The sequence below is a fragment of the Diceros bicornis genome, chromosome 4 (genome assembly GCF_020826845.1).
Source record: "Diceros bicornis minor isolate mBicDic1 chromosome 4, mDicBic1.mat.cur, whole genome shotgun sequence".
NCBI lineage: Eukaryota > Metazoa > Chordata > Mammalia > Perissodactyla > Rhinocerotidae > Diceros > Diceros bicornis.
In genome coordinates, this window is record NC_080743.1 from 78,375,873 (window position 1) to 78,400,330 (window position 24,458).

General features: G+C 39.3%; 1 protein-coding gene across 6 annotated transcripts; it reads left to right on the top strand.

The window, feature by feature from the left end:
* The first annotated feature begins 75 nt into the window (after positions 1-75).
* Positions 76-23,474, top strand: TATDN3 (TatD DNase domain containing 3). Of its 6 annotated transcripts, none has more exons than XM_058539823.1 (10): positions 76-181; positions 1,613-1,645; positions 2,549-2,622; positions 2,839-2,923; positions 6,277-6,339; positions 7,255-7,364; positions 7,530-7,585; positions 9,392-9,504; positions 16,349-16,429; positions 17,999-23,474. In XM_058539823.1, exons 1-10 carry the CDS (start codon positions 113-115, stop codon positions 18,140-18,142), a joined length of 828 nt encoding a protein of 275 aa, XP_058395806.1. In that variant the 5' UTR covers positions 76-112; the 3' UTR covers positions 18,143-23,474. The 6 variants fall into 6 exon arrangements, with proteins under 6 accessions (XP_058395806.1, XP_058395812.1, XP_058395807.1 ...); XM_058539824.1 differs by having other exon boundaries at positions 78-181; positions 16,352-16,429; XM_058539826.1 differs by lacking the exon at positions 76-181 and adding an exon at positions 199-365.
* The last annotated feature ends 984 nt before the right edge of the window (positions 23,475-24,458 follow it).

Sequence of the window (24,458 nt, forward strand, 5' to 3'; positions counted from 1 at the left end):
AGTGCGCGTTCCCACTGAAGGAAGGACCCGCTTCCGGCCGGAAACTGGGCCCGCCGCCGCAGCCGCGTTCCGGCTGAGGCTCCGCGGGCCTGTAGCAGGCTGCAGCGGCGCGATGATGGGGGAGGTGTGCGTAGGGCTGGTGGACTGTCACTGCCACCTCTCCGCCCCGGACTTTGACCGCGTATGTGAGAGCGACGCGGGGCCCGTGGGGGCGGGGAGGTCCCGTCCTTGCCCCGACACGGGCTCGCTTCGACGCGGCGCGTGCTCCAGTTCTGAGGGGAGAGAAGCAAACAGAAAGAGCACACACAATCACAGCTGCAAAATGTTTCACCCGCTACGTTGGAAACTAGAGGACGAAGAGTGGGGTCTGTTTTAGGGGGGGAACCTCTCACGAGGCCATGCTTCATTTGGGGCTGGAAAGACAAAGAGCCAGCCAAGCCAGGAGGTGGTGTATGGTGGTGAGGAAAGCAGGCAGGTCGCAGGCCCCAGACAGGATGGAATTTGGCACATTCATGCTACCAAAAGTCTGGATGGAGCCTGATGAGCTGGAAAGAGAGAGGCATGAATCAAGACTGAAGAGTTTGGCAGGAAATAGGTGAGGTAGGTCAGTAAGGAGTTTGGATTTCATTAGGAAAGATAACGCGGATCCAGTAAAGTGTTCTTTTTTTTAACAAAAAGGAGAGTGACAAGATCTGATATCCATTTAAAAACTGTTTCGCTGCTGTGTGGCAAATGGATAGAGGAGAGCAAGAGTGGAAGTTAGAAGACCAGTTGAGGGGCTTTTGCAGTATGTAGGCAAGAGATGATGGTGGTTGCAGGGGAGTTTGAGAGAAGCAGATGGATTCAAGGTATATTTTAGAGATAGAGTCTATAGTACATGCTGAGGAATTTGATGTGGAGAGGGAGGGAAAGAGAGGACTTGAGGATGCTGTTGGAGGATGGTGGTGCTGTTTACTGAGATGAGGGAAGACTGAGGTTGGACAGAACAGACAGAAGGAATGGGTTTGTTAAGGAGAAAACACAGTTATGTTTGGCACATGTCGCAGGCTAATATCCAAGTAGAGATGTCATATGATTGTTTTAAAATGTGAATTCTGAGTTCAGGAGAGAATTGTAGGCTGGAGATAACTCAGTAACGTAATGATGATATTTAAACCTGTGGATGAGATCACTTAAGGTGAGTACAGAGAGAGGCGCATGGGGTCCAGAAATCAAATAGAGGAAAGAGAGCCAGTTAAGGAGACTGAAAAGTAGCAGCCAGTAAGAGAGTGGTGTTGTGGAAGCTGAGAGTGGAAAATATTCCAGGGGCAAGGAGTGGACCCATGGGGAGCTCTTCATGCTGCTGAGGGGCAGCGTACGAGGATGACAGAGAAGTGGCCTTTATATTTGACAACAACAGTTTGTGTTTTAGTGGAGTGAGAACAGGAGCCAGATTTTACTGAGAGAAAGAAAGAATAAACAGAAGGTGGGTCAGTGTAGGCTCTTCGCTTTCCACCAGCCTGTTCCTTGCTATCATTGTCATTTATGGTGCCTCAGCTGCATTGATATTACACAGCCAAAGAGCAGTTACTTATTCATCTCAAATAATTGTGATTACTTATGCTTATTTTAGGATCTGGATGATGTGTTGGAAAAAGCCAAGAAAGTAAGTTAATATCTATAACAGCCCTTTTTTTTTTTGGTTTTCCTACTAATTTCAAGCTAAAACAGCTTGAAATTCAGGTATACTGTGTTGATGTTGCTTCAGTAATAATAAGTTAATAATAAGTAGCATTTATTAAGTATTTACTATGTGCCAGGCACTGAGCTAAGACCTTTCTGTACTTCATCTCATTTAATGTTTAACAACAAGCTTCTGGGGGAGCCACTATTTTATAGCTAACCATCCCCCATTTTATAGATGAGGAAACTAAGGCCTAGAGATTACTAAGTAATCCAAAGAGACATTGCTAGTAAAATGGTAGAGACAACATAGTCTGAATCCAAAATATGTTCCTGCAGCCACGATGCTTACCAGCAATATGGAACAGATTGATCCATCTGTCAGTTCTGAAGATCTTGGATAAATAATAAAAGTTTTCTGGAATATTTTGATTTGTTTGGGAAAAAGTTATTAATTTTTGGAAGTGTTTATGAAATTTGTTATAACTAGTGTTTTGTGGTCTTCCCATGGTGATAGTCAGAAATGGTTGCCAGGATATTTTTATATATAGCTGTCTTTCACTGTAGCAGCTTAATTCGGAGTGTGGGCATTGGAGATACGCAGGCCTAATGATCTTGGGCAAGTTATTTGATTCCATCCAAAACTCTGTCTCCTGATCTAGACAATGGGCTACAGCAATGCCTACCTCATAGGGTTGTGTAGATTAAATGAGGTAATATTTATATTCACTGAACATAGTGCCTGAAAGATGGTAAGTACTCAGCGGTATCCGTGCGTGGATGAGCAAGGATAACTAAAAGCACAGAAAACTTTACAGTTTTATTTAATTATGTTAGATATATGTATAGTTTGAGACTCTAACTACTCTGTTCTTTTTTCTTTCAGGCCAATGTTATGGCCCTTGTGGTGGTTGCTGAACATTCAGGAGAATTTGAAAAGATTATGCAACTTTCAGAAAGGTATTACTTGTTAGGAATTTAAAGAGTTGCCAGTAAGGACATAGTTATGATGTCATATTTATAGTATGAAAGATCATCCATTTTTAAAGACAATGAAAAGGAAAAATCATATTAATGTGGCCCTAAAAAGAAATTCTTTTCTACTTGTTCTTTAGAGTAACATTGTAGTCTACTTGTCTAGTATTCCTGCTTTCTTAATTCATTCTACATTTTCAGGTATAATGGGTTTGTCCTGCCATGCTTAGGTGTTCACCCGGTTCAAGGACTTTCACCAGAACACCAAAGAAGTGTCACATTAAAGGTAACAGGCATATAAAACAAGAACCATTAAAAAAGATAATACCTTTTGACTCAGTAATCCTACTCTTTCTGATTTATATTCTGAGGAAATAATCCAAAAGAAGGAAACTCTATCTTCTTTCACAAAGATGTTTGTTAAGAATTATTTGTAATAGAGAAAAAGTGGAAACAGCCTAGAGGTTCAGAAATAAAGGAATAATTAGTTAACTTGTAGAGTGTTAAAAATAATGCATTTCTAGAAAATGAGGATTATAAGGTTTATGTAGCAACTTGGAAAATGTTAACAACATAATGTAGGGAAAAAAGTGGAATACCAAATGATCTATTCACTGTGAGTGACATCCATGTAAAAATATATTCTGTACAGAAAAGACTGGAGAGAAAAACACAGAAATGATCGTAGCTGTGATGGTCTGGTAGGATTATAGGTGACTTGTTTTCCCATTTTTTATCATGTTGTCACATTACTTTGATAAAAAGGGATGAAATATCCAGAAAAAGAAAGATACAGATTCATAGGTGCAGTACTATAAGGGAACAGATGAGTTCAAGTACACAGTATCTTCTTTGAACATAGAACCATCACTCTAGGAGTGCTCTCAATCTGTTAAACTGCATTGCTTTTATACTCTCTCTAAAAAAATCCTATCGGCAAGATCTCACTGACTCACAATAGTCAATATGTCTTACATTTCAGACTTGTTCCCTGACTCAGCATTAGGGAGGTACTTTATTACATCATGGGATTGATAGCCCTATTTTGATGACGTGAAGACTTGTTGGTACCTATAAAAAAAATTAAGATATGAGGGCTATCATTTTTTATTCTAATGAATCTGTATTCCTACATTGCTGATTTTGAAACAAAATTACTTATACTTAAGGTAAAAAGAAATGCTTCTCCTGTAGCTCTCCTGAGTTGTGTTTTTTTCGTTTTTTGGGGTGTTTTTTGTGAGAAAGATCAGCCCTGAGCTAACATCCATGCCAATCCTCCTCTTTTTGCTGAGGAAGACTGGCCCTGAGCTAACATCCGTGCCCATCTTCTCCTGCTTTTATGTGGGATACCACCACAGCATAGTCTGACAAGGGATGCCTCGGTGCGTGCCTGGGATCCGAACTCGGGCCGCCAGCAGCGGAGCGCGCACACTTAACCACTACGCCACGGGGCCGGCCCACTCTCATGAGTTGTTGAGTGTGATAAAATCAGCTAAATTGCCAGAGTTACAGTTCCCAAAATGTTGGGGATCATAGCAGAAGAGCATTTCCTTCATATATGTAGAGCTTTATAATAGGTATTTGTTTAATGAGTCAGTCAGTGAGTGTTTACTGAACACCTACAGCATGCCAAAGAGCTCAGTGCTCTAAGCACCATAGAGTAAGATCCCTGTCATGGAAGCTAGATTCTAGATGGGGGCAGACAGACATCAATAATTAGATGCAGGAACAGGAAAACTTTAGGGAGCACTAAGTGCTTTGAAGGCAATAAAACAAGATTATGTGATAAGGATTGTGGGTACTGGTTTTTAGATTGTGTAGTCAAGGAAAGCCTCTCTGAGGCGGTGACATGTGAGCTGCAACCCGAATGCTACAAAGGAATCGGCCATGCAAAAAGAGAGGTCAGAGTGTTATAGGCAAAGGAAAGAACTAAGCACAAACGTCCTACTGTGGGAACAGGCTTGCCGTGGTCAAGAGATAGAAAGAAGGCTGATGGGACTAGAGGGAAGGGGAAGTAACAGTGGTGAGGTCAGAGGGATCGGGCAGGCATCACCCCATCCAGGGCCTGTTGGATTTTAGTTTACGTCAGTTGGGAATAAAGCGAGGAGTGACAAATGTGATTTAGTTTCAAAATCCCCTTGGCTATGGTGTGAAGAGTGAATTTTGAAGAGGGCGGAAATGGAAGAAGAGAGAATAGTTAGAAGGCTATTGGAAGAGTCCATACGAGAAGCGATTGTGGATTGGACAGGAGTGGTAGCAGTGGAGGTGAAGAGAAGTGAGTGGATTTGGCATATTTGGGGGATGAATATGGAACTGATACGGCTGTTTAACTTAAAAAATAATTAAAATAACAACAATATATAAGTAATTCTAGATTCTCAAAGCAGATATGAACTCATCAATTCTCAGGATAGCCCTCTGGAAAAGGCCCGAGATAAGCAGTTTTTCCTATTTTATTCCTAGTGCGCTAGTAGTCCATACCATAGTGTAGTTTTCCCATATTTGTTATAAGCCCCTAATAAGTGGTATAAAGCTAGGTATGTAGTAAGCATTTGTTAAATTAACTTGGTTTATAAAATGAAAATTGCCTATCGTCACACAAATCTTTCAGCATATTCCTGAATTAGTTCATTCAATAAGTATTATTGCCAGGCACAGTTTAGGCCCTGGGGATGCTGCGGGAAACCAGTTTCTCTGGCCACAGTCTGCTGCCCCCTGCAGGGAGGGCATGTGCTCTCCAGTTGGCTCCTGTCCCTACTTGAGCCACTTGACTCATTTCTGTTACAGCCTGACCCCTGTTCGAAAGGTTCTGAAGACTAAATGTTTTCTTTAGTAAAAAATCTGTTGTAATTATTTAAAATCCTTCAGAATAAATCTCTCCTTCCTCCCTTTTGCCTTCCTTCCCTTTCTTCCTCCTTCCTTTCCTTCTCTCTCCTTTCTTTCAGCAGCCTGGGCTTTTGAATAGCATAGTGGAAAAACAGCAATTTTTTCATGTATTTGTCTTTCCCTTGCCTAACAAGGGAACCCTCAAAGGGTGAATTCTCTTTAAGTGGGAATTGTAGCATCACGGAAACTAGTGGTACACAGTTACTTCGATAGTTAACACACAAGCATATATGTGATATTTAATGTTTGTATTGTTGGACCTTTAGGGCAAAATAGGCCAAGCAGGACTATAAAAACAAAAGAAATGAATGAAAATAGTGCAAAGGACGTATGGGATTATCACTGTTATAAACTCACAAACCATAATTACCCTAAGAGGAGAATATAACTGCACTCCCAAAAACTCACTCACAAAAGTAACCACTCAGTGGCTTTCTTTTCTTGCTCAGCAATTCCAGGAAATCTAAATCAGTCCTCCTAAATGCCAGGAAGTGCCTCCTAAACAGAAAGAAGTGTTTAAGTGGGAATCTTCCTAAAAAGTCATATTCTTGTAACTTGGATGGTTGTGGTATTTTTCTACTCAAGTTTCCATTGTAGAAGGATTACTATTCCTAGTTCCTTAACTGAGGTAAAGGTATTGAATGTTATGTAAAGGACCTAGTATAGCATAGTGCCTGGCATATAATAAGTGTTTATAAAGTATCAGTTTCCTTCTCCTTCCATTTTAACAAATTTACTTTTTTTTTCTCCCAGGATTTGGATGTAGCTTTGCCCATCATTGAGAATTATCAGGATCGATTGTTGGCAATTGGAGAGGTAAACACGTGTTAGCTGATCAAATGACTTCTAATGCAGACTTTCATATGATATATGAAAATAATCCTTAATTCAGTGTTGATAGTAACTAACTTGGATAATTATGTTCACCTTGTTTAGCTAAATAATTTGTTGATACTTCCTCAGTAAGCAAAAGAACTTAGGGATGAAACAGTAGAAAAACCTCATTATAGGTTTGTGTTAATGGGAGAAAACTACTTTAATAGAATTTCTATATGCCTTGCTGTTGTGTTTTTGCTTTTGCTTAAATAATGAGTCATCTTTCTGGTTAATTAAAATACAAACATACTTTAAATAGGCCAAAAATTTGTAATTAAATAACATTTTTAACTTAAATTGTATTTGTAAAAAATTTTTATCACTTGGTAATAAAGTCCACTTCTAATTGAAGATGAAAGATAAGACTAACACTTAAATTCAGAATATGGCTTATAGCAATGCGTGCCAAAATACTATCAAGGGAAGCAGTCATCTGTAATCGTCACTGTCCAGTTGGTGACCACGTGCAGCTGTTGAGTGCTTGAAATGTGACTGATCTAGATTGAGAGGTGTTATGAGTATAAAACACACAGAGGATTTCAAAGTCTTAGTACCCCCAAAAAAGAATGTAAAAGAACTCAATTTTTTATATTGATTATGTGTTGAAAGAATAATATTAGTATATAATAATAATGTTTTGAATATATTGGATCAAAATAAAGTATATTATTAAAATTAATTTCACCTGTTTATTGTTAGTGTTTTTAATGTGGCTACTAGAAAATGTAAAGTTATATATGTGGCTTGCATGTATGGTTCCCATTATATTTTTATTGGACAGTACAACTCCATAGTACATCTTTTGGGATTCATTAAACCATAAACATGTACTTCTGGTTTATTTTTCTGTTACAGGTTGGACTAGATTTCTCCCCCCGATTTGCTGGCACTGATGAACAAAAGGAGGAGCAAAGACAAGTCCTAATCAGACAGATCCAGTTAGCCAAAAGACTCAATTTGCCTTTGTAGGTTAATTAATCTTCTTTCTATGTTAATAGCTGTAGAGCAAATTAAATAACGATTCTCCTGAAATGGAGCTCTACATTTATTTTTCTCTGAATTACTTTACTAGAACTAAAATAGTACTTTCAGAGTAAGTACTTAAAAGAAATTTTTTTGTTGTTAAACAGAAATGTTCACTCACGCTCAGCTGGAAGACCCACGATCAGCCTCTTACGTGAGCAAGGTATTTAGGTTCCTGGGAGAAATGTGCCCAATGTTTAGGTTTGACAATTCCCGTCCATATTCTTATAGAGCAAGCCAGATTTTTAAAGGGAAGGGAAAGGGGGTGGAAATAATAAAAGGAGTGGAAGTCAACCAAGGTGATTTTGCAAGTCAGCCTACTGTTTATAAGGCTTTCAGTGTGATTATGATATTTACCAGGCCAGGATAGAGCAAATGAAAAATTGGATCAAGTAGTTTATATTCATTGATTTAAAAATTATTAGCTGCGGGCCAGCCTGGTGGCGTAGCAGTTAAGTGCGCACGCTCCACTGTGGCGGCCCAGGGTTCGGATCCCGGGCGCGCACTGACGCCCCGCTTGTCAAGCCATGGTGTGGTGGCGTCCCCTATGAAGTAGAGGAAGATGGGCACGGATGTTAGCCCAGGGCCAGTCTTCCTCAGCAAAAAGAGGAGGATTGGTGCCAGATGTTAGCTCAGAGCTGATCTTCCTCACAAAAAAATTAAAAATTATTACCTCCAGTTTCTTGATCAGCTTAACCAGCTGGTTGATGAGAGGGTGGAAAAAATAAAGCAAAGAAAAAGAATCACATTGAGTTGCTGTTTTGCATGTTTTCTGGCTGCTGCTGCAGAAGATGGTGTTATACAGATTGTGGCCATCGTACGTAAAATGCACTGTCATCTTCACCAGTTGTTCCTAATGTAAAAATATATCATATAGCATTACTTTTCAAACTTTTTAAAGTGCCACCTCCAGTAAGAGATATACTTTATTTCAAGACTCAGTATGTAAACATACAGAAAACTGACAAAAGTTTAACAAGCAAATTATCTATGTGTATGTGTGTATCAGCACATATAAGTGTGTGTGTGTGTGTCTGCACACACATACATATGAAGTGCATACTGGTCAGTTGTGACCCACTAAATTGATTTCATAACTCATAGTTGGAACCCAGTAATGGTCACAACTACCATTTGAAAAAACAGTATGACATAGAGAAGTAAATATAATTGCCTGCAACTAGAAAGCATTGTGTTTCTCAGTGATGAGTACTGAGCACTTCTAGAATCAATGAGAGCATGATTTTTATGCAGGCTGAGCAGCCATCCTTTAAGAACTGGAGGTGATTTTATGAAGCCAACTCTGACTGTTGAATTTGTCAGTCCTTTAGCTCCCCACTTTCTCTTCCACTAACATTCTTGCCAAGGACTATTTGACTGCTTAGAGACCTCCTATTAGGAACAATAATTTGACAGTTCACAAACTTCTGGAAAAGATTTGATGGCATAGGAAGTTTAAATAATTGTTTGAAAATTTGTATTTCAATTTTAATAATTTTATTCTGCAGATTAAGAATTTACTATATTTTTATTCTACAGTGTTTGAACACTGTACATTTATCCACCCTTTAGAAGTCATAGAACCTGGGGCTGGCCCGGTGGCGCAAGCAGTTAAGTGCGCACGCTCTGCTGCGGCGGCCCCAGGGTTCGCCGGTTCGGATCCCCGGCGCGCACTGTCGCATCGCTTGGCAAGCCATGTTGTGGCGGCGTCCCATGTAGAGTGAAGGAAGATGGGCACGGATGTTAGCCCAGGGCCAGTCTTCCTCAGCAAAAAAAGAGGAGGATTGGCAGATGTTAGCACAAGGCTGATCTCCTCACCAAAAAAAAAAAAGTCATAGACCTCATCTTTATATCATAATGATCAACGTTTACTTAAAATTTCTGATCTCTGTTGCTCAATTTGACTAATGGGAAAACCTCTCATTAAGGAAATAAAATGAAACCCTAATTTATCTTTAATTTTTGAGAGGTGCTGACAAAGTGCTGCTACATGCATTTGACGGTCGGCCATCTGTAGCCATGGAAGGAATAAGAGCTGGGTACTTCTTCTCAATTCCTCCTTCTATCATCAGAAGCGGACAGGTAAATCCTTTCATTGAACCTCATCTTACACTTTGTGAAATACACTTTAAAATGTAAGCCTTTATTACGTACTTCTGATAATATTCTAGTTACATTACAAAAATTAATCTCAGGTCCCTACCTCACACTTACATAAAAATTAACTCAAAAATGGATAAAAGACCTAAATATAAGAGCTACAATTATAAAACCGTTAGAAGAAAATAGCTCTGAATCTTTGTGACCTTGGGTTAGGCAATGATTTCTTAGATATGACACCAAAAGCACAAGGAACCAAAGAAAAAATAAATAAATTGGACATCATCAAAATTTAAAACTTCCACAATAAAAAATCTTTTTAACTTTTATGTTTCAAAGGACACTATCAAGAAAATGAAAAGATAACCCTTAGAATAAGAAAAATATTTGCAAATCATATACTATCTGATAAGGGTCTAGTATCCAGAATAAATAAAGTACCATTACAACTCAACAATAAAAAGACAAATAACCCAATTAAAAAATGAGCAAAGGATTTAAATAGATATTTCTCCAAAGAAGACATAGAAATGGCCATAAGCACATGAAATGATGTTCAACATGGGGCCAGCTCCATGGCATAGTGGTTAAGTTGAGCATGTTCCACTTCGGCGGCCCGGATTCGTGGGTTCAGATCCTGGGCGCAGACCTACAGCACTCATCAGCCATGCTGTGGCAGCAACCCACACATAAAAAGTAGAGGAAGATTGGCACAGATGTTAGTTCAAGACTAGTCTTCCTCAAGAAAAAAATGAGGAAAATTGGCAACAGATGTTAGCTCAGGGCTAATCTTCCTCAGCAAAAAAAAAAAAAAAAGATGCTCAACATCATTAGCCATTATGGAAATGCCAATCAAAGACAAAATGAAGTATCACTTCACACCCACTCAGTTCCTCAAAAAATTAAACATAGAGGATGACCCAGCAATTCCACTCCTAGGTAGACACCCAAGAGAAATGAAAACATATCCACACACAAATTTGTACATGAATATTTATAATAGCATTATTCATAATAGCCAAAAGGTAGAAATAACTCGTATGTCCATCAACTGATGAGTGAATAAACAAAATTGATATACCTATATAGTGGAATATAATTCCATCATTAAAAGGAATGAAGTACTAATTCATGCTAAAACATGGATGAACTTTGAAAACATTATGCTAAGGAAAAGCAGCTAGACACAAAAGACCACATGTTATATCAATCCGTTTATATGAAATGTCCAGACTAGGCAACTCCATAGAGACAGAAAGTAGATTAGTGGTTACTAATGCTAAGGAAAACAGGAAGTGACTGCTAACCAGGAGGGGGTTTCTTTTTGGGGTGATGAAAATGTTCTGCAATTAGATAGTGGTAATGGTTGTACAACCTTGTGAATATGGTAAAAACCGCTGAATTGTACACTTTTAAAAGTTGAAGATTATGGTATGTGAATTACATCAATAAAAAAAGAAGTGGAAACTAATCTTAGTTAATTTACCTTATTTCATCAATTTTAAGACACTTGTGTTTTTCATATTTTATGGTCTGTGAAATTGAGATACATGTTTCAATCAATGGCACCTTAAATTGTATGAAATATAGTAAGTATCAGTATTCCAAAACTAGCGTAAGTAAAGAAAGTACAGAATTGAGGTATAGCTAAAAAATTTGTTTAGTATCTCCAATAGCAATCATTTCTCTGTTTTATTGTGTTTTGAATTGTAGTTTTTAAAGTCAGGTTTATTAAAGATTATACCTATAGTGATTCACCCTTTTTAGATAGAGAATTCTGGGTTCTGACAAGTATATACTGTCATGTAACTACCACCACATTCAAGATATAGAATATTTCCATCATCCCAAAAAGTTGCTCTATGTGCCTTTCTAGTAAATCCCTCCCTCCACCTAGTCCCTGGGTACCACTGATCTGATTTCTGTCCCTATGGATTTACCTTTTCTAGAATGTCATATAAATGAAATCATTTATGTAGGTGTTTGAGTCTGGCTTCTTTTCCTTAACTTAATCCTTTTGGATTCATCCATGTTCCTGCATATATAAGTAGTCCGTTCATTCTGATTGCTGAGTCACTTGCATATGATTGTTCCACGGTGTATCCATTTACCAGTTGATGAACATTTGGATTGCTTCCAGTTTGGGGCTATTATGAATAGAGCTTCTATAAACATTCACATACAGATCTTTGTTTGCACATGTATTTTCATTTCTCTTGCATTAATGCCTAGAAGTGGCATTGCTGGTTCATAAGGTAAGTGTACGTTTACCTTAATAAGAAACCATCAGGGCCGGCCCCGTGGCGTAGCGGTTAAGTACACACCCTCCGCTGCTGGCGGCCTGGGTTCGGATCCCTGGTGTGCACTGACACACTGCTTGTCAGGCCATCCTGTGGCGGCGTCCCACATAAAGTAGAGGAAGATGGGCACGGATGTTAGCTCAGGGCCAGTCTTCCTCAGCAAAAAGAGGAGGATTGGCATGGATGTTAGCTCAGGGCTGATCTTCCTCACAAAAAAAAAAAAAAAAAAAAAAACCCTGTCAAACTGATTTCCAAAGTGGCTGTACCATTTTGGATTCCCACCAGCAATATGTCAAAGTTTTGGTTCTGCATCCTTGGTCTTGTAATTTCTGTTTAGCTATTCTAATACATGTGTAGTCACGCTCATTGTGGTTTTTGTTTGCATTTCCTCAATGGCTAATGACGTTTAAAAGCACATCTTTTCATGTGCTTATTTACCATCCATACATCCACATCTCTTTAGTGAAATTCTGTTCAAATATTTTGCCCCATTTTATTTGGATTGTTTTCTTATTATTGAGTTCACAGAGTTCTTTATATATTCTGGATACAAGTGTTTGTCTGCTATGTCCTGCAAATATCTTCTCCCAGTCCTTCATTTTCTTAACAGTGTCTTTCAGAGAGCAAAAATTCTTAATTTTCATGAACTACAGTTAATCGATTTTTTTTTTAAGATTTGTGCTTTTAGTCTTGTATCTAAGAAATCTGTCTAACCCAAGGTCACAAAGATTTTCTGTTATGTTTTTTTCTAGAAGATTTATAGATTTAATTTTATGTTTAAGTGTGTGATCTATTTTGTATAAGACGTGAGGTATGAGTCAAGGTTTTTTTTGCCTACAAACATCCAGTTCCGGTACAGTTTGTTGAAAACGCCATAATTTCTCCTTTAAATTATTTTAGCACTTTAAAAAAATAATAAATTCGCCATACATCTGAGTCTATTTCTCATTTTTCGATTATGTTCCATTGATATATGTCTGTCCTTATGCCAGTATCACACTATCATGATTACATTAGATTTATATTAAGTTTTGAAATCAGATTGTAGGAGTCTTCCAATTAGTTCTTTATTTTCAAAATCATTTTGGCTATCCTAAGTGCTTTGCTTTTCCATATATATTAGAATCAGCTTGATGATTTCTACAAAAAACACTGGATGGGATTTTTATTGGGATTGTATTGAATCTATAGATCAATTTGGGGATAATTGACATGAACACAGTGTATCTCTTTATTTAGATCTTTGATTTGTCTCATCAATGTTTTATAATTTTTGTCGTAAATCATACACATATTTAGTTAGATTTAGATTTAGTTAAATATGAGAAGTATTGCATAGTTTTCATTCTATTTTAAATGGTACTGGTTTTAAAGTTTTAGTTACCAATTATTCATTGCTAGTATATAGAAATATAGTTGATTTTTATATATTAAACTTTTATCAAGTGACCTTGCTGAATCATTTATTAGTTCTAGTAGAGTTTTGTAGATTTTTCAGGACTTTTTTATGTAGATAATCATGTCATCCATGAATAAAGGCAGTTTTACCTTTGTCTTTCCAATATTTGTGCCCTTTATTTCTTTTTTTTTTTTTTGTGAGGAAGATCAGCCCTGAGCTAACATCCATGCCAGTCCTCCTCTTTTTTTGCCGAGGAAGACCGGCTCTGAGCTAACATCTATTGCCAACCCTCCTCCTTTTTTTTCCCCCAAAGCCCCAGTAGATAGTTGCATGTCATAGTTGTGCATCCTTCTAGTTGCTGTATGTGGGACGCCGCCTCAGTATGCCTGGACAAGTGGTGCGTCGGTGCGCGCTCGTGATCCGAACCCGGGCCGCCAGCAGCGGAGCACGTGCACTTAACCGCTAAGCCATGGGGCTGGCCCAGCCTTTATTTCTTTTTCATGCCTCGTTTAACTGGATACAGCTACCAGTAGAATGTTGAATAGAAGTGGTAAAAGACAGCCTTGCCTTTTTCCTGATCAGGGGGAAAGCATTCATTCTTTTACCGTTGTTTGATATTAGCTGCAGGTTTTTCATACATACCTTTTTATCAGGTTTGGGAAGTTCCTTCTGTTTCTAGTCTGCTGAGAGTTTTTATCAAAAACAGATGTTGGATTTTGTCAAATGCTTTTTTTGTGTCTACTGAGATGATCATATGGTTTTTCTTTTCTTTTTTTTTGCGGGAAAGATCAGCGCTGAGCTAACATCCGATGACAATCCTCCTCTTTTTTGCTGAGGCAGATTGGCCCTGGGCTAACATCCGTGCCCATCTTCCTCTACTTTATTTGGGACGCCACCACAGCATGGCTTGACATGCGGTGCGTCGGTGCGCGCCTGGGATCCGAACCCACAAACCCTGGGCCGCCGAAGCAGAGCACACGCGCTTAACCGCTGCGCCACCAGGCTGGCCCTCTGGTTTTTCTTTTCTTAGCCTGTAAATTATATTGATTGATTTTCTAATGTTGAACCAACCTTGCTTTCCTAGGATGAATTCTACTTGTTTGTTATATATTATCCTTTTTATAGTTTTTTAAGATAGAACCTAGGATTATTTACTTGAAACTTTTCTTATTTTGTAGTATAAACATTTAATGCTGTAGTTGCATTAGCAGTAACCACTTCTTGTAGTTACAATCCACGAATTTTGATATATGCTGTATTTTCACTTTTTTTCAGTTCAAAATATTTTCTAGTTTACCTTGTGACTTCCTTCTTGACCATATCGATTATTTAAAAGTATGTTAATTTCCAAATACTTAGGAATTTTCCTGATATCTTTTTGTTACTGATTTCTAGTTTAATTCTGTTGTGTTCAGGAAAGATACATTATATGATTTTAATTTTTTCAAATTGGTTGAGGTTTGTTTAATAGCCCAGAATATGGTCTATCTTGGTGAATAGAAGATACACACTTAAAAAGAATGTGTATTCTGCTGTTGTAGGGTAGAGTAGTGTAGAGGTGTCAGTTAGGTCAAGTTAATTGATAGTCCAAGATTATTTTTATTTTTCTTTTATCATTTGCAGAGAAATTTCTTATTTAGTAGTAATCTTTAGCTGTGGTATCGTTTCTTTTCTAAAACTAAAATGCTATTTTTTTCTAATTTTATTTTATTTTATTAATTAATTTATTTATTTACTTTGTGAGGAAGATTGGCTCTGAGCTAACATCTGTTGCCAATCCTCCGCCTTTTGCTGAGGAAGATTAGCCCTGAGCTAACATCTGTGCCTATCTGCCTCCATTTTGTATGTGGGATGCCACCACACATGGCTTGATGAGCAGTGCACAGGACCGCCCCCAGGATTCGAGCCTGCGAACCCCGGGCCATCGAAGCGGAACACACGAACTTAACCACTACACCACTGGGCCAGCCCTTTTTTTCTAATTTTAAAGATAATATTTGTACATTATAGAAAACTGAAACACCAGAAAGGAACAAATTTCAAGTCAACTTCAAATCCTACCACTCAGAGATAATCATTGTTAACATTGATTCAGATAAAATAAGCAGATACCTTAATCTTTTTGTTTGTTTTGAATGAGCTTCATGGATAGCTGTTTGTGTCTATAAATATGGACCTACCTCATCTTTAAAATGATTGCATAAGATTTCACAATATGGATGTACCATAATTTATTTAAGTATTACCTTAAGTAAAGGTTAAATTGTCTCTGTTTTTCACTGTTATAAACAGTGCTTCAGTGAATACCTTTGTACATCCACAAAAACATATGCACACTTGTGCAGTTATTGCCTATAAATGGAATCATTGAGGAAGAGGGTGTATAGTTTCAAATGTTTGGTTAAGTTGTCACATTCCCTTCAAGAAAGTTTATACCAGTTTAACTTTTATTTACCAACAGTTGTATGAGCATACCAGTTTCCCTGCTTTGAAATTTTAATCTTAAAATATTTTATTTTAACAGTGTCCTACTTTGCATCATGTGTCTCCTTCCTATTTTTTATTTAAAAGTACAGTGGCAGCAAGAGAATTACGTTCTTGGTATAAAACTCCTTGAGTTAATTGCTTTCCTTATAATCCAGTCAGAAAATCATAAACAAGAAAATAAAACCATCTACCACCCGATCTGAAGTTTCAAATGTGCATGTGAGCTTTGGATTTATAAACATAAAGCCGTGAGTGACTTAAAGTAGATGGTTGAGAGAAACACTGAGTGTGGTGGTGGTGGAGAAACAATGGAAGTCTCTTCCTGGGATCTTTCAGTGGGCCTGTGATATCAGATGTTTGGCTTTCTTCCTGGGTGTACCTCATTTTTTGCTATTGGTTACTACTCCTTGGATCCCTGGGGGCTTTGGATAATTTTAGGCAATGAATGTTTCTGTTTAAATCTGTTAGTAGTGGAATGAGGAGAACAGAGTGAACGTTTATTAACTGAATATTAAAGCATGAATTTTAGGTTCTTGCAGAGTAGGGTTCCTTGGCATATTCTTTGTCATGGTTTAATGCTCCTTTTTTTTTATCTTTATTTCTCATGTTTTATACTTACTAGCTTTCTCTTTTCTCTAAGAAGCAGAAACTCCTGAAACAGTTGCCTTTAACTTCAATTTGCTTGGAAACAGATTCACCTGCACTGGGACCAGAAAAACAGGTAAATGATTTTCTAATTTCTACATTATTTAGATTGTAGCTTTCATTTGAGCTATTTTTAGTTTAGCTGTGTTTCTCTTTATAGTGTGAATACATTGAAATCCTATTTTAATGCCAAATTAAGAGGTTATATTAACTTCATTTCAGGTCTTTTCTAAACATAGCTGTTGTGCTCCAGAGATTATTTGATATGGGCCATGTCCTAATTTATGTAATAATGAGAGCCAGACCAGTATAGTAAAAAGCTCAATGTCTAGATTCAGAAAGACCTGGATTCAAATCCTGTCTCTGCTACCCACTAGCTGTGTGACTTTGGGCAAGTTACTTAATCTCTCTGAAACTGGTTCTTATAAAATGTGGACAAAATAATAAATGATAAAATACTTTAAAGTATTACAGTGAGCATTAAATGAAGTAATGTATATGAAAGCACTTAGCAGTATCTGGTATATAGTAGATGGTGAATAAATGTTTATTTTTCGTCTTTTAATTAGCATGTTAGAGCCGGCCCCGTGGCTTGGCGGTTAAGTGCGCGCGCTCTGCTGCTGGTGGCCCGGGTTCGGACCCCGGGCGCGCACCAATGCACCGCTTCTCCGGCCATGCTGGGGCCGCGTCCCACATACAGCAACTAGAAGGATGTACACCTGTGACATACAACTATCTACTGGGGCTTTGGGGGAAAAGAAATAAATAAAATACAGTTTAATTAGCATGTTATAATGAGGCTGTATTTCTTTCAGTACAAGTATTGATATAGTCATAGATTTATGTGATCTTTGCTGTACATTTTGTTATTGTAGGCCACAAAGAATCATATTTTAAATATTGCTACTATTTTAAATTATAATCTTCTGACAGGAAGCCACAGTATCTGCTTTATTTCGTTTAGACAGTACCTATTACAATCACCTCCCAATGTGTAGCTTACTAAGTGCCCTGCTGCCCATGAGATCTGTGTCTCTGTGCCTACCAGGTTCAGAGGACTGGCACTCGAGATTTAGAGGTTTGGGAGCAGTAGTGATTGTTAATAAACTATGATTATTTGTGATTGCTATGTGAATTTTGCTAATTAATATCCAGTTAGTGGGCCGGCCTGGTGGAGTAGCGGTTAAGCTCCTGTGCTCCATTTCGGCTGCCCGGGGTTCACAGGTTCAGAACCCAAGCATGGACCTATGCACCGCTTATCAAGCCACGCTTTGGCGGCATCCCGTATAAAGTAGAGAGAGATGGGCACCGATGTTAGCCCAGGGCCAGTCTTCCTCAACAAAAAGAGGAAGATTGGCAAGGGATGTTAGCTCAGGGCTAATCTTCCTCACAAAAAAAATATATATATATTCCAGGGCTCTTTTCAAGAGGAACGTAGACTTACAATCAATGTTATAGCCATAGCTTTTAAGCTGAGATTCAGGACCTTCTCCCCAGCCTCACCTCCCTCCGCCACCCCCAATAAAAAAAAAAAGCTCATCAGGTGTTTTTACCAACTCATTTTTTTCTGTTTTATCTGCAGTCTCCAAGGATTGCTTCCCTTGGGTGTCATATTTGATTTAGTTTCTGCTTTGTTCTGTTTTAGGTACGGAATGAGCCCCAAAACATCTCCATTTCAGCAGAATATATTGCCCAGGTGAAAGGGATCTCAGTGGAAGAAGTTATGGAAGTGACCACACAGAATGCGTTGAGACTGTTCCCCAAGCTTCAGCACATGCTCCAGAAATAGCTTTGAAACCAAATCGACTGCAGGGGGCAGCATTTGAGGACAAGAAGTGTTCTGATGAGGAGTCTGAATTGAGGAAGCTATATTATACAGAGATTTAGAAGATAATACTATTAGAGAAATTTTTCTCTTAGAAAAAACACTGGGCTTGAACCCTGAAACCCTGGGTTCTAATTCTACCTTGCACTGCTTTTCAGTGAAAAGAGTCCTAGCAGGGGCTGGCCTTGTGGCATAGCGGTTAAGTGCGCACGCTCCACTGATGGCGGCCCAGGTTCGGATCCCAGGCGCGCATCCATGCACTGCTTGTCAGGCCATGCTGTGGCGGCGTCCCATATAAAGTGGAGGAAGATGGGCCCAGATGTTAGCCCAGGGCCAGTCTTCCTTAGCAAAAAGAGGAGGATTGGCATGGATGTTAGCTCAGGGCTGATCTTCCTCACAAAAAAAAAAAAAAATCAGGATGGGAAAGAAGCACATTGAATTTCTCCGGTAACCTTAACCCCAGAGATGTCTTGAGCCATTAGCCCTGAAGGATGCCTTGCAATTGGTCAGTAGCCACAATTGCCTGTTTATTAGTACTTTTATCATGGAAGGCCTCTTGTTGGGGGCTCAGGAGAAAAGCCAGAAATTAATTAGGCCAGAAAGAATACACCCTTTGGAATCAGACAAAGGATCAAGCCTATGAAGTTTTATCCCAAAACTGCGTGCAGAACAAGTCCTAGGGGAACTTCTCCCCAATCCCCAGAGTTCACAAGAGATCTCCATTCAGCCTCATTTCCCAGGGTTCCTCTCTGAACTTGGGGTGTCTCATATAGCTACCCTCAACAAAGCTCATCAATGAAATGCTGTCACCAAACAAATTTACTGAACTAGTGAACATATATTATCAGGGAAAGTCCATTTTAACAGACATTTTCTGAAATCAGTAGTTACCTATAAAGGAACTCTACACGCAAATCTGTTTTCATCTCTTTCCTCCAACTTGCTTATCTTGGGACCAACTGGAAGCATTTATTAACATAAGTTAGGGTGTTTAAAATTATCATTGAAATACCTAAAATTCTTTAAAATATATAGAGAAGGCCAGCCTGGTGGCGTAGCGGTTAAGTTCGTGCACTCTGCTGTGGCGGCCCAGGGTTTGCAGGTTCAGATCCCGGGCACAGACCAACACACTGCTTATCAAGCCATGCTGTGGCAGCATCCCATATAAAGTAGACGAAGATGGGCATAGATGTTAGTCCAGGGCCAATCTTCCTCAGCAAAAAAAAAAAAAAAGAAGAAGAAGAAGAGGATTGGCAACAGATGTTAGCTCAGGGCTAATCTTCCTCACAAAAAATAAATAAAATAAAATGTATAGAGAGGGGCCGGCCCCATGTCATAGCAGTTAAGTGCATGTGCTCAGCTGCTAGCAGCCTGGGTTTGGATCCCGGGCACGCACCGCTTGTCAGGCCGTGCTGCGGCAACATGCCACATAAAGTGGAGGAAGATCGGCACGGATGTTAGCTCAGGGCCAGTCTTCCTCGGCAAAAAGAAAAAAAGAGGAGGATTGGCATGGATGTTAGCTCAGGGCTGATCTTCCTCCCAAAAAACAAAAAAATAGAAAATTTCTTACAGTTCCTTCAGAGTGCCAATCAGCCTTGCTCTTTACTAAATCTCTCCCGGATTATACCAAGGCTTCCCTGTGGATTTCCCAAGCTATCTGCTAGAGCTGAGGATGGTGGATTTTGTAGTGTAGGGCCCCCTCTCCTCCTCTCTGGTTCTAGAATACATGTGTAAGGCCAGAGTCACCAGATCCACTGCAGCGGAATTCAGAGAGTGGGAAACTTAGAACCATGAGCATTGGCCTGGGTCCTCCAAATGCCAAAGAATCCTCATAAGAGAAAGTGTTATTGTGGAGGACAGCCTCACTGATGGTTAATTTTATGTGTCAACTTGGCTGGGCCACAGTAGCCAGAAATTTGGTCAAAAACTAGTTAGAGATATCTAGAATATATTTCTGTGAAGGTATTTTTCAGATGAGATGAGCATGTAAATTGGTGGGCTTTGAGTATAGCTGATTACCCTTCATAATGTGGGTGGGCCTCATCCAATCGGTTGAAGTCCCTAATAGAAAAAAGCTGACCTCCTAAAGCAAGAAGGAATTCTGCCAGCAGACTGCCTTCAGACTCAAACTGCACATCAACTCTTCCCTGGGTCTCCAGCCTGCTGGCGTACCCTGCAGATTTTGGACTTGCCAGCCTCCATAATCATGTAAGCCAATTCCTTCAAATGAATCTCAATCTCTCCCTCTCTCTCAATATATCCCGTATATATAATACACACACACACACACACCACTGGCTTTATTTCTCTGGAAAACCCTAATACGGCCTCTACTTACAGGAATTCCAGGTTGTGATATATTTAACACTGATCAGGAAGCTGTAGAAATCATTGCTGTTCTAACACAATGCTGGCCCTTTCACAACCTCTGATGACTCTGTATTAGCTCATACAAGGGCTAATAATTGGGACTTCTGGGGTCTGGGGGTCGGGGGAAAGAGAGGAGTAGAATGTGAGGTTAAAGGTAAAACTGAAGACAAGTAGAAGATGGAGGAATGCTTTATAGCTATGCTCAGTAGAAGTTTTGGGGGTTACAAATCTGGAGGGGCTGTCTAAACTTCACCTGATCTATCCCAATGCTTCTAGGAAAATAACATCAAAATTATTCTATCTGTTCTCATACATCTGCCCTAACCTAAAAAATCTTCATAGAATAATGTTCTCAGGGACTTCCAAAACAAATGAGCACCTTACAAAGCCAATCAATGCATTTTGTTACTTATATCATAGATGACTGATGAATTATCTCTTCCTAAAGCTATGAAAGAACAGTTCAAAGAATTGCAACAATTGGTAAGAAGGAGAGATTTATTTTATCCTAATGAAAAATCTTGGTTATCTAGAAATCTGAAGAGTAATTATGCTGTAAAGATTTTGCCTACATTTCCACATCATGACTGGTCCTATCTTCACTGCTGTAATGAAGAGATTAGGTACACACACATGAAAGGTTTTGTTCATTCTAATCCCAAAAATAACGACAAAAATAAGCAGAGTAGGGAAGCAAATGAGATTTTTTAATGACATGCAGAATTAATGAGCCAAAAGTTTTCATTTTTCATCAGGGAGAAAAGTTCTGCTGAAAAAAGTGCTCTGGAAAGACAGGAGAGAAAAGTGATATATTTCTCCCTGGAGCTCCCTGAGGGAGCCCTCCTTTTGGCTGGGGTTTCGGGAGGAGGACGACTGAATCAGGATTCACTTGAGGGCACCTGAAGTTCCGGTCTGACCTAGGGCCTGCTCACTCCAAAGAAGGCCTAATGATATCTGGTTCTTCTGCTTTCTCCTCAGCACTTTGGAGTGTTCTACTTTTGTTTTGTTTTGTGTTTTTAGTTTTGGGTTGTTTTTTTTTTTTTATTGAGGTCATATTGGCTTATAACATTGGGTAAATTTCAGGTGTACATTAGTATATATCAATTTCTATATAGACTGCATCATGTTCACCACCAATAGTCTAGATTTTATCTGTCACCATACGTATGTGCCCCTTTACCCACCCCCCATGCACTTCCCCTCTGGTAACCACTAATTGGTTCTCTTTATCCATGTGTTGGTTTATCTTCCACATATGAGGGAAGTCTTACGGAGTTTGTCTTTGTCTGTCTGGCTTATTTCCTTTAGCATAATACCCTCAAGGTCCATCCATGTTGTTGCAAATGGGACGATTTTGTTTTTTTTTATGGCTGAGTAGTATTCCATTATATATATATACCACATCTTCTTTATCCATTCATCAGTTGATGGGCACTTGGGTTGCCTCCACATCTTGGCTATTGTGAATAATGCAGTGATGAACATAGGGGTGCATATATCTTTTTGAATTGTTGATTTCATATTCTTTGGATAAATACACAATAGTGAAATAGCTGGATCATCCAGTATTTCAATTTTTAGTTTTCTGAGAAATCTCCATACTGTTTTCCATAGTCGCTGCATTAGTTTGCATTCCCACCAGCAGTGTATGAGGGTTCCTTTTTCTCCACATACTTTGTAAATATTATAATTTGAATTTTGGTGGGGATACAGATTGGTTACTCACTTTAATTTCAATCTAGAATATCTATTCTTTCAATGAATACTAAGTAACTGCTATATTCAGGAATTGTGCTGGTGCTATATTGTATGTAATTTGTTTTTAAATACTTCAGGTTAAACAGTATTATACATATGTTTGTCTTAGTTCATCTTCATCTGTATGCTAAGGAGCGACTAGTTAATATAGGAAATGTAAACTCCAGGGGTGGTCAGTTAGGATGGTCAGTAGAAGAGACTGATGAGGGGCCATCTCTGTAGGCCTTACACAAGTGCCTCAGCAACCTTCCATTCAGTTAACACTAGAGGCTTTATTAATTAACATAATGATTTCTCATTGTGATTTCATGGTGAAACAGTGAGGCTCAGATATTTGGATTAGCTAGATACGCCCCTCTTGCATGAGCAAGAGGTATTTTTAAATGGTTGAAAAAAATCAAGAGAATATTTCAAAATACATGAAAGTTACATGAAATTCAGATTTGTGTCCATAAAGTTTTATTGGACCACAGTCATGCTCACTTGTTTACGTATGTCTGCGTTCATTCTACAACAAGAAAATTGAGGGGTTGTGACAGAGACCACATGGCTGTAAAGACTAAAATACTCATCCTTGAGACTTTTACAGAAAAAAGTTTGCTGACCCCTGGCCTATACTTTTCAGCATTATGCCTTCGGCCTGGGATTCCTTCTAGTCTGGAATTCAGCCCCTAAAGAGGATTATGTCACTTGATTTTGACTGGAAGGCTCAATCCCAGCTAGAACAGTGGTTCTCATTCCTGACTGTACTTCAGAATTTCCAGGGGAGCTTTTAAAAAATTCCAGTGCCTAAAGCCCAACCCAGGTCATTCAAATGAGAATTGCTGAAATCAAGGCCTAAAGAAAGGAATTGTTTAAAAGCTCACCAGTTGTTTCCAAGGTGCAGCCAGACTTGAGAAGCATGTACTAGGAAGTGGAGTGACTCATTCAAGAAGGGGATTGTGAGGGTGCCTTCATCTGCAGTGCTTCGCAAACTTTAATGTGTATATAAGTCATCTGAGGATCTTGTTAAAAGACAGATTCTATTTCAGTAGATCTGGGGTGACACCTAGGATTCTGTATTTCAAAAAAACTCTCAGGGGCCGGCCCCGAGGCATAGCGGTCAAGTGCGCGTGCTCTGCTGCTGGCGGCCCGGGTTCAGATCTTGGGCACGCACCACTGCACCGCTTGTCAAGCCATGCTGTGGCGGCGTCCCACATAAAGTGGAGGACGATGGGCGTGGATGTTAGCCCAGGGCCAGTCTTCCTCAGCAAAAAGAGGAGGATTGGCATGGATGTTAGCTCAGGGCCCATCTTCCTCACAAAAACAAAACAAAACAAAACAAAAAACCAAAACTCCCAGATAATGCTGATGCTGCTGGTCCATGGACCACACTTTGAGTAGCAAGGCAAGAGCAAGGACTTCATTGAGCTTATGGAACATATTCCACGACTTTTATTTTTGCCTGCTTAGTAATAAATATTTGCGTGGCAGAGTTCCATCTGCTTTAGATGAGGTGGTCGGTAAAGGCCTCTGAGGAGGTGACATGGTAGTTGAGATGCTGAAAGGTGAGGAGCCAAATCTGAGATTGGGGAAGGAGGCTCCCAGGCAGAGGGAGGAGCGGATGTCACTGCCCTAAGGCAGGAGAGACTCACTTTTGAGGAACTGACCTGTCTATGTGACCACAGGTTGACAGAGGTGATGTTTGGTTTATTTCGTTGATGAGAAAGATAACATTACAAAAGGAGATGCCTCAGGTCATCCTTGCCGGATACATCACCTTGAAATCAGTTCTTGAAATAGAAAATCAGAGGAAGTCTGTCACCCTGTGCTCAAGGCAAAAGAGAGTTGAGTCCCGGGACCCAAACCTTGGGTGAGTGTAACTCTAGTGTGATATCTGTGCTTCAGATTTTTCTGTAGAACAGCCTCACAGACTCGTGAATGAGGAAGAGGGTCCTCCAATAAAAGAGAGGAATAATTTGAAAGAGGTTTTTCACTAAAACCTCCAAGGGAAACTTCCTCACATCCCCTAGTCTCTGCTCCTCCCCTGGCGCATTAAGTGGAGCCAATTTACCCACCCATCACACTGTAGGAAAGAGAGAAAAGTGCAGGTTTGGGCAACACTTTCACAGCTGAGTGTCCTTAAACCTGCCCACCCACATCGCTCCATTGG

Coding starts and splice junctions, on each gene's coding strand:
- TATDN3 (XM_058539823.1), top strand. CDS start 113: ATGATGGGGGAGGTGTGCGTAGGGCTGGTGGACTGTCACTGCCACCTC. Junction 182..1,612: donor CCGCCCCGGACTTTGACCGC/GTATGTGAGAGC, acceptor TGCTTATTTTAG/GATCTGGATGATGTGTTGGA. Junction 2,924..6,276: donor AAAGAAGTGTCACATTAAAG/GTAACAGGCATA, acceptor TTTTTCTCCCAG/GATTTGGATGTAGCTTTGCC.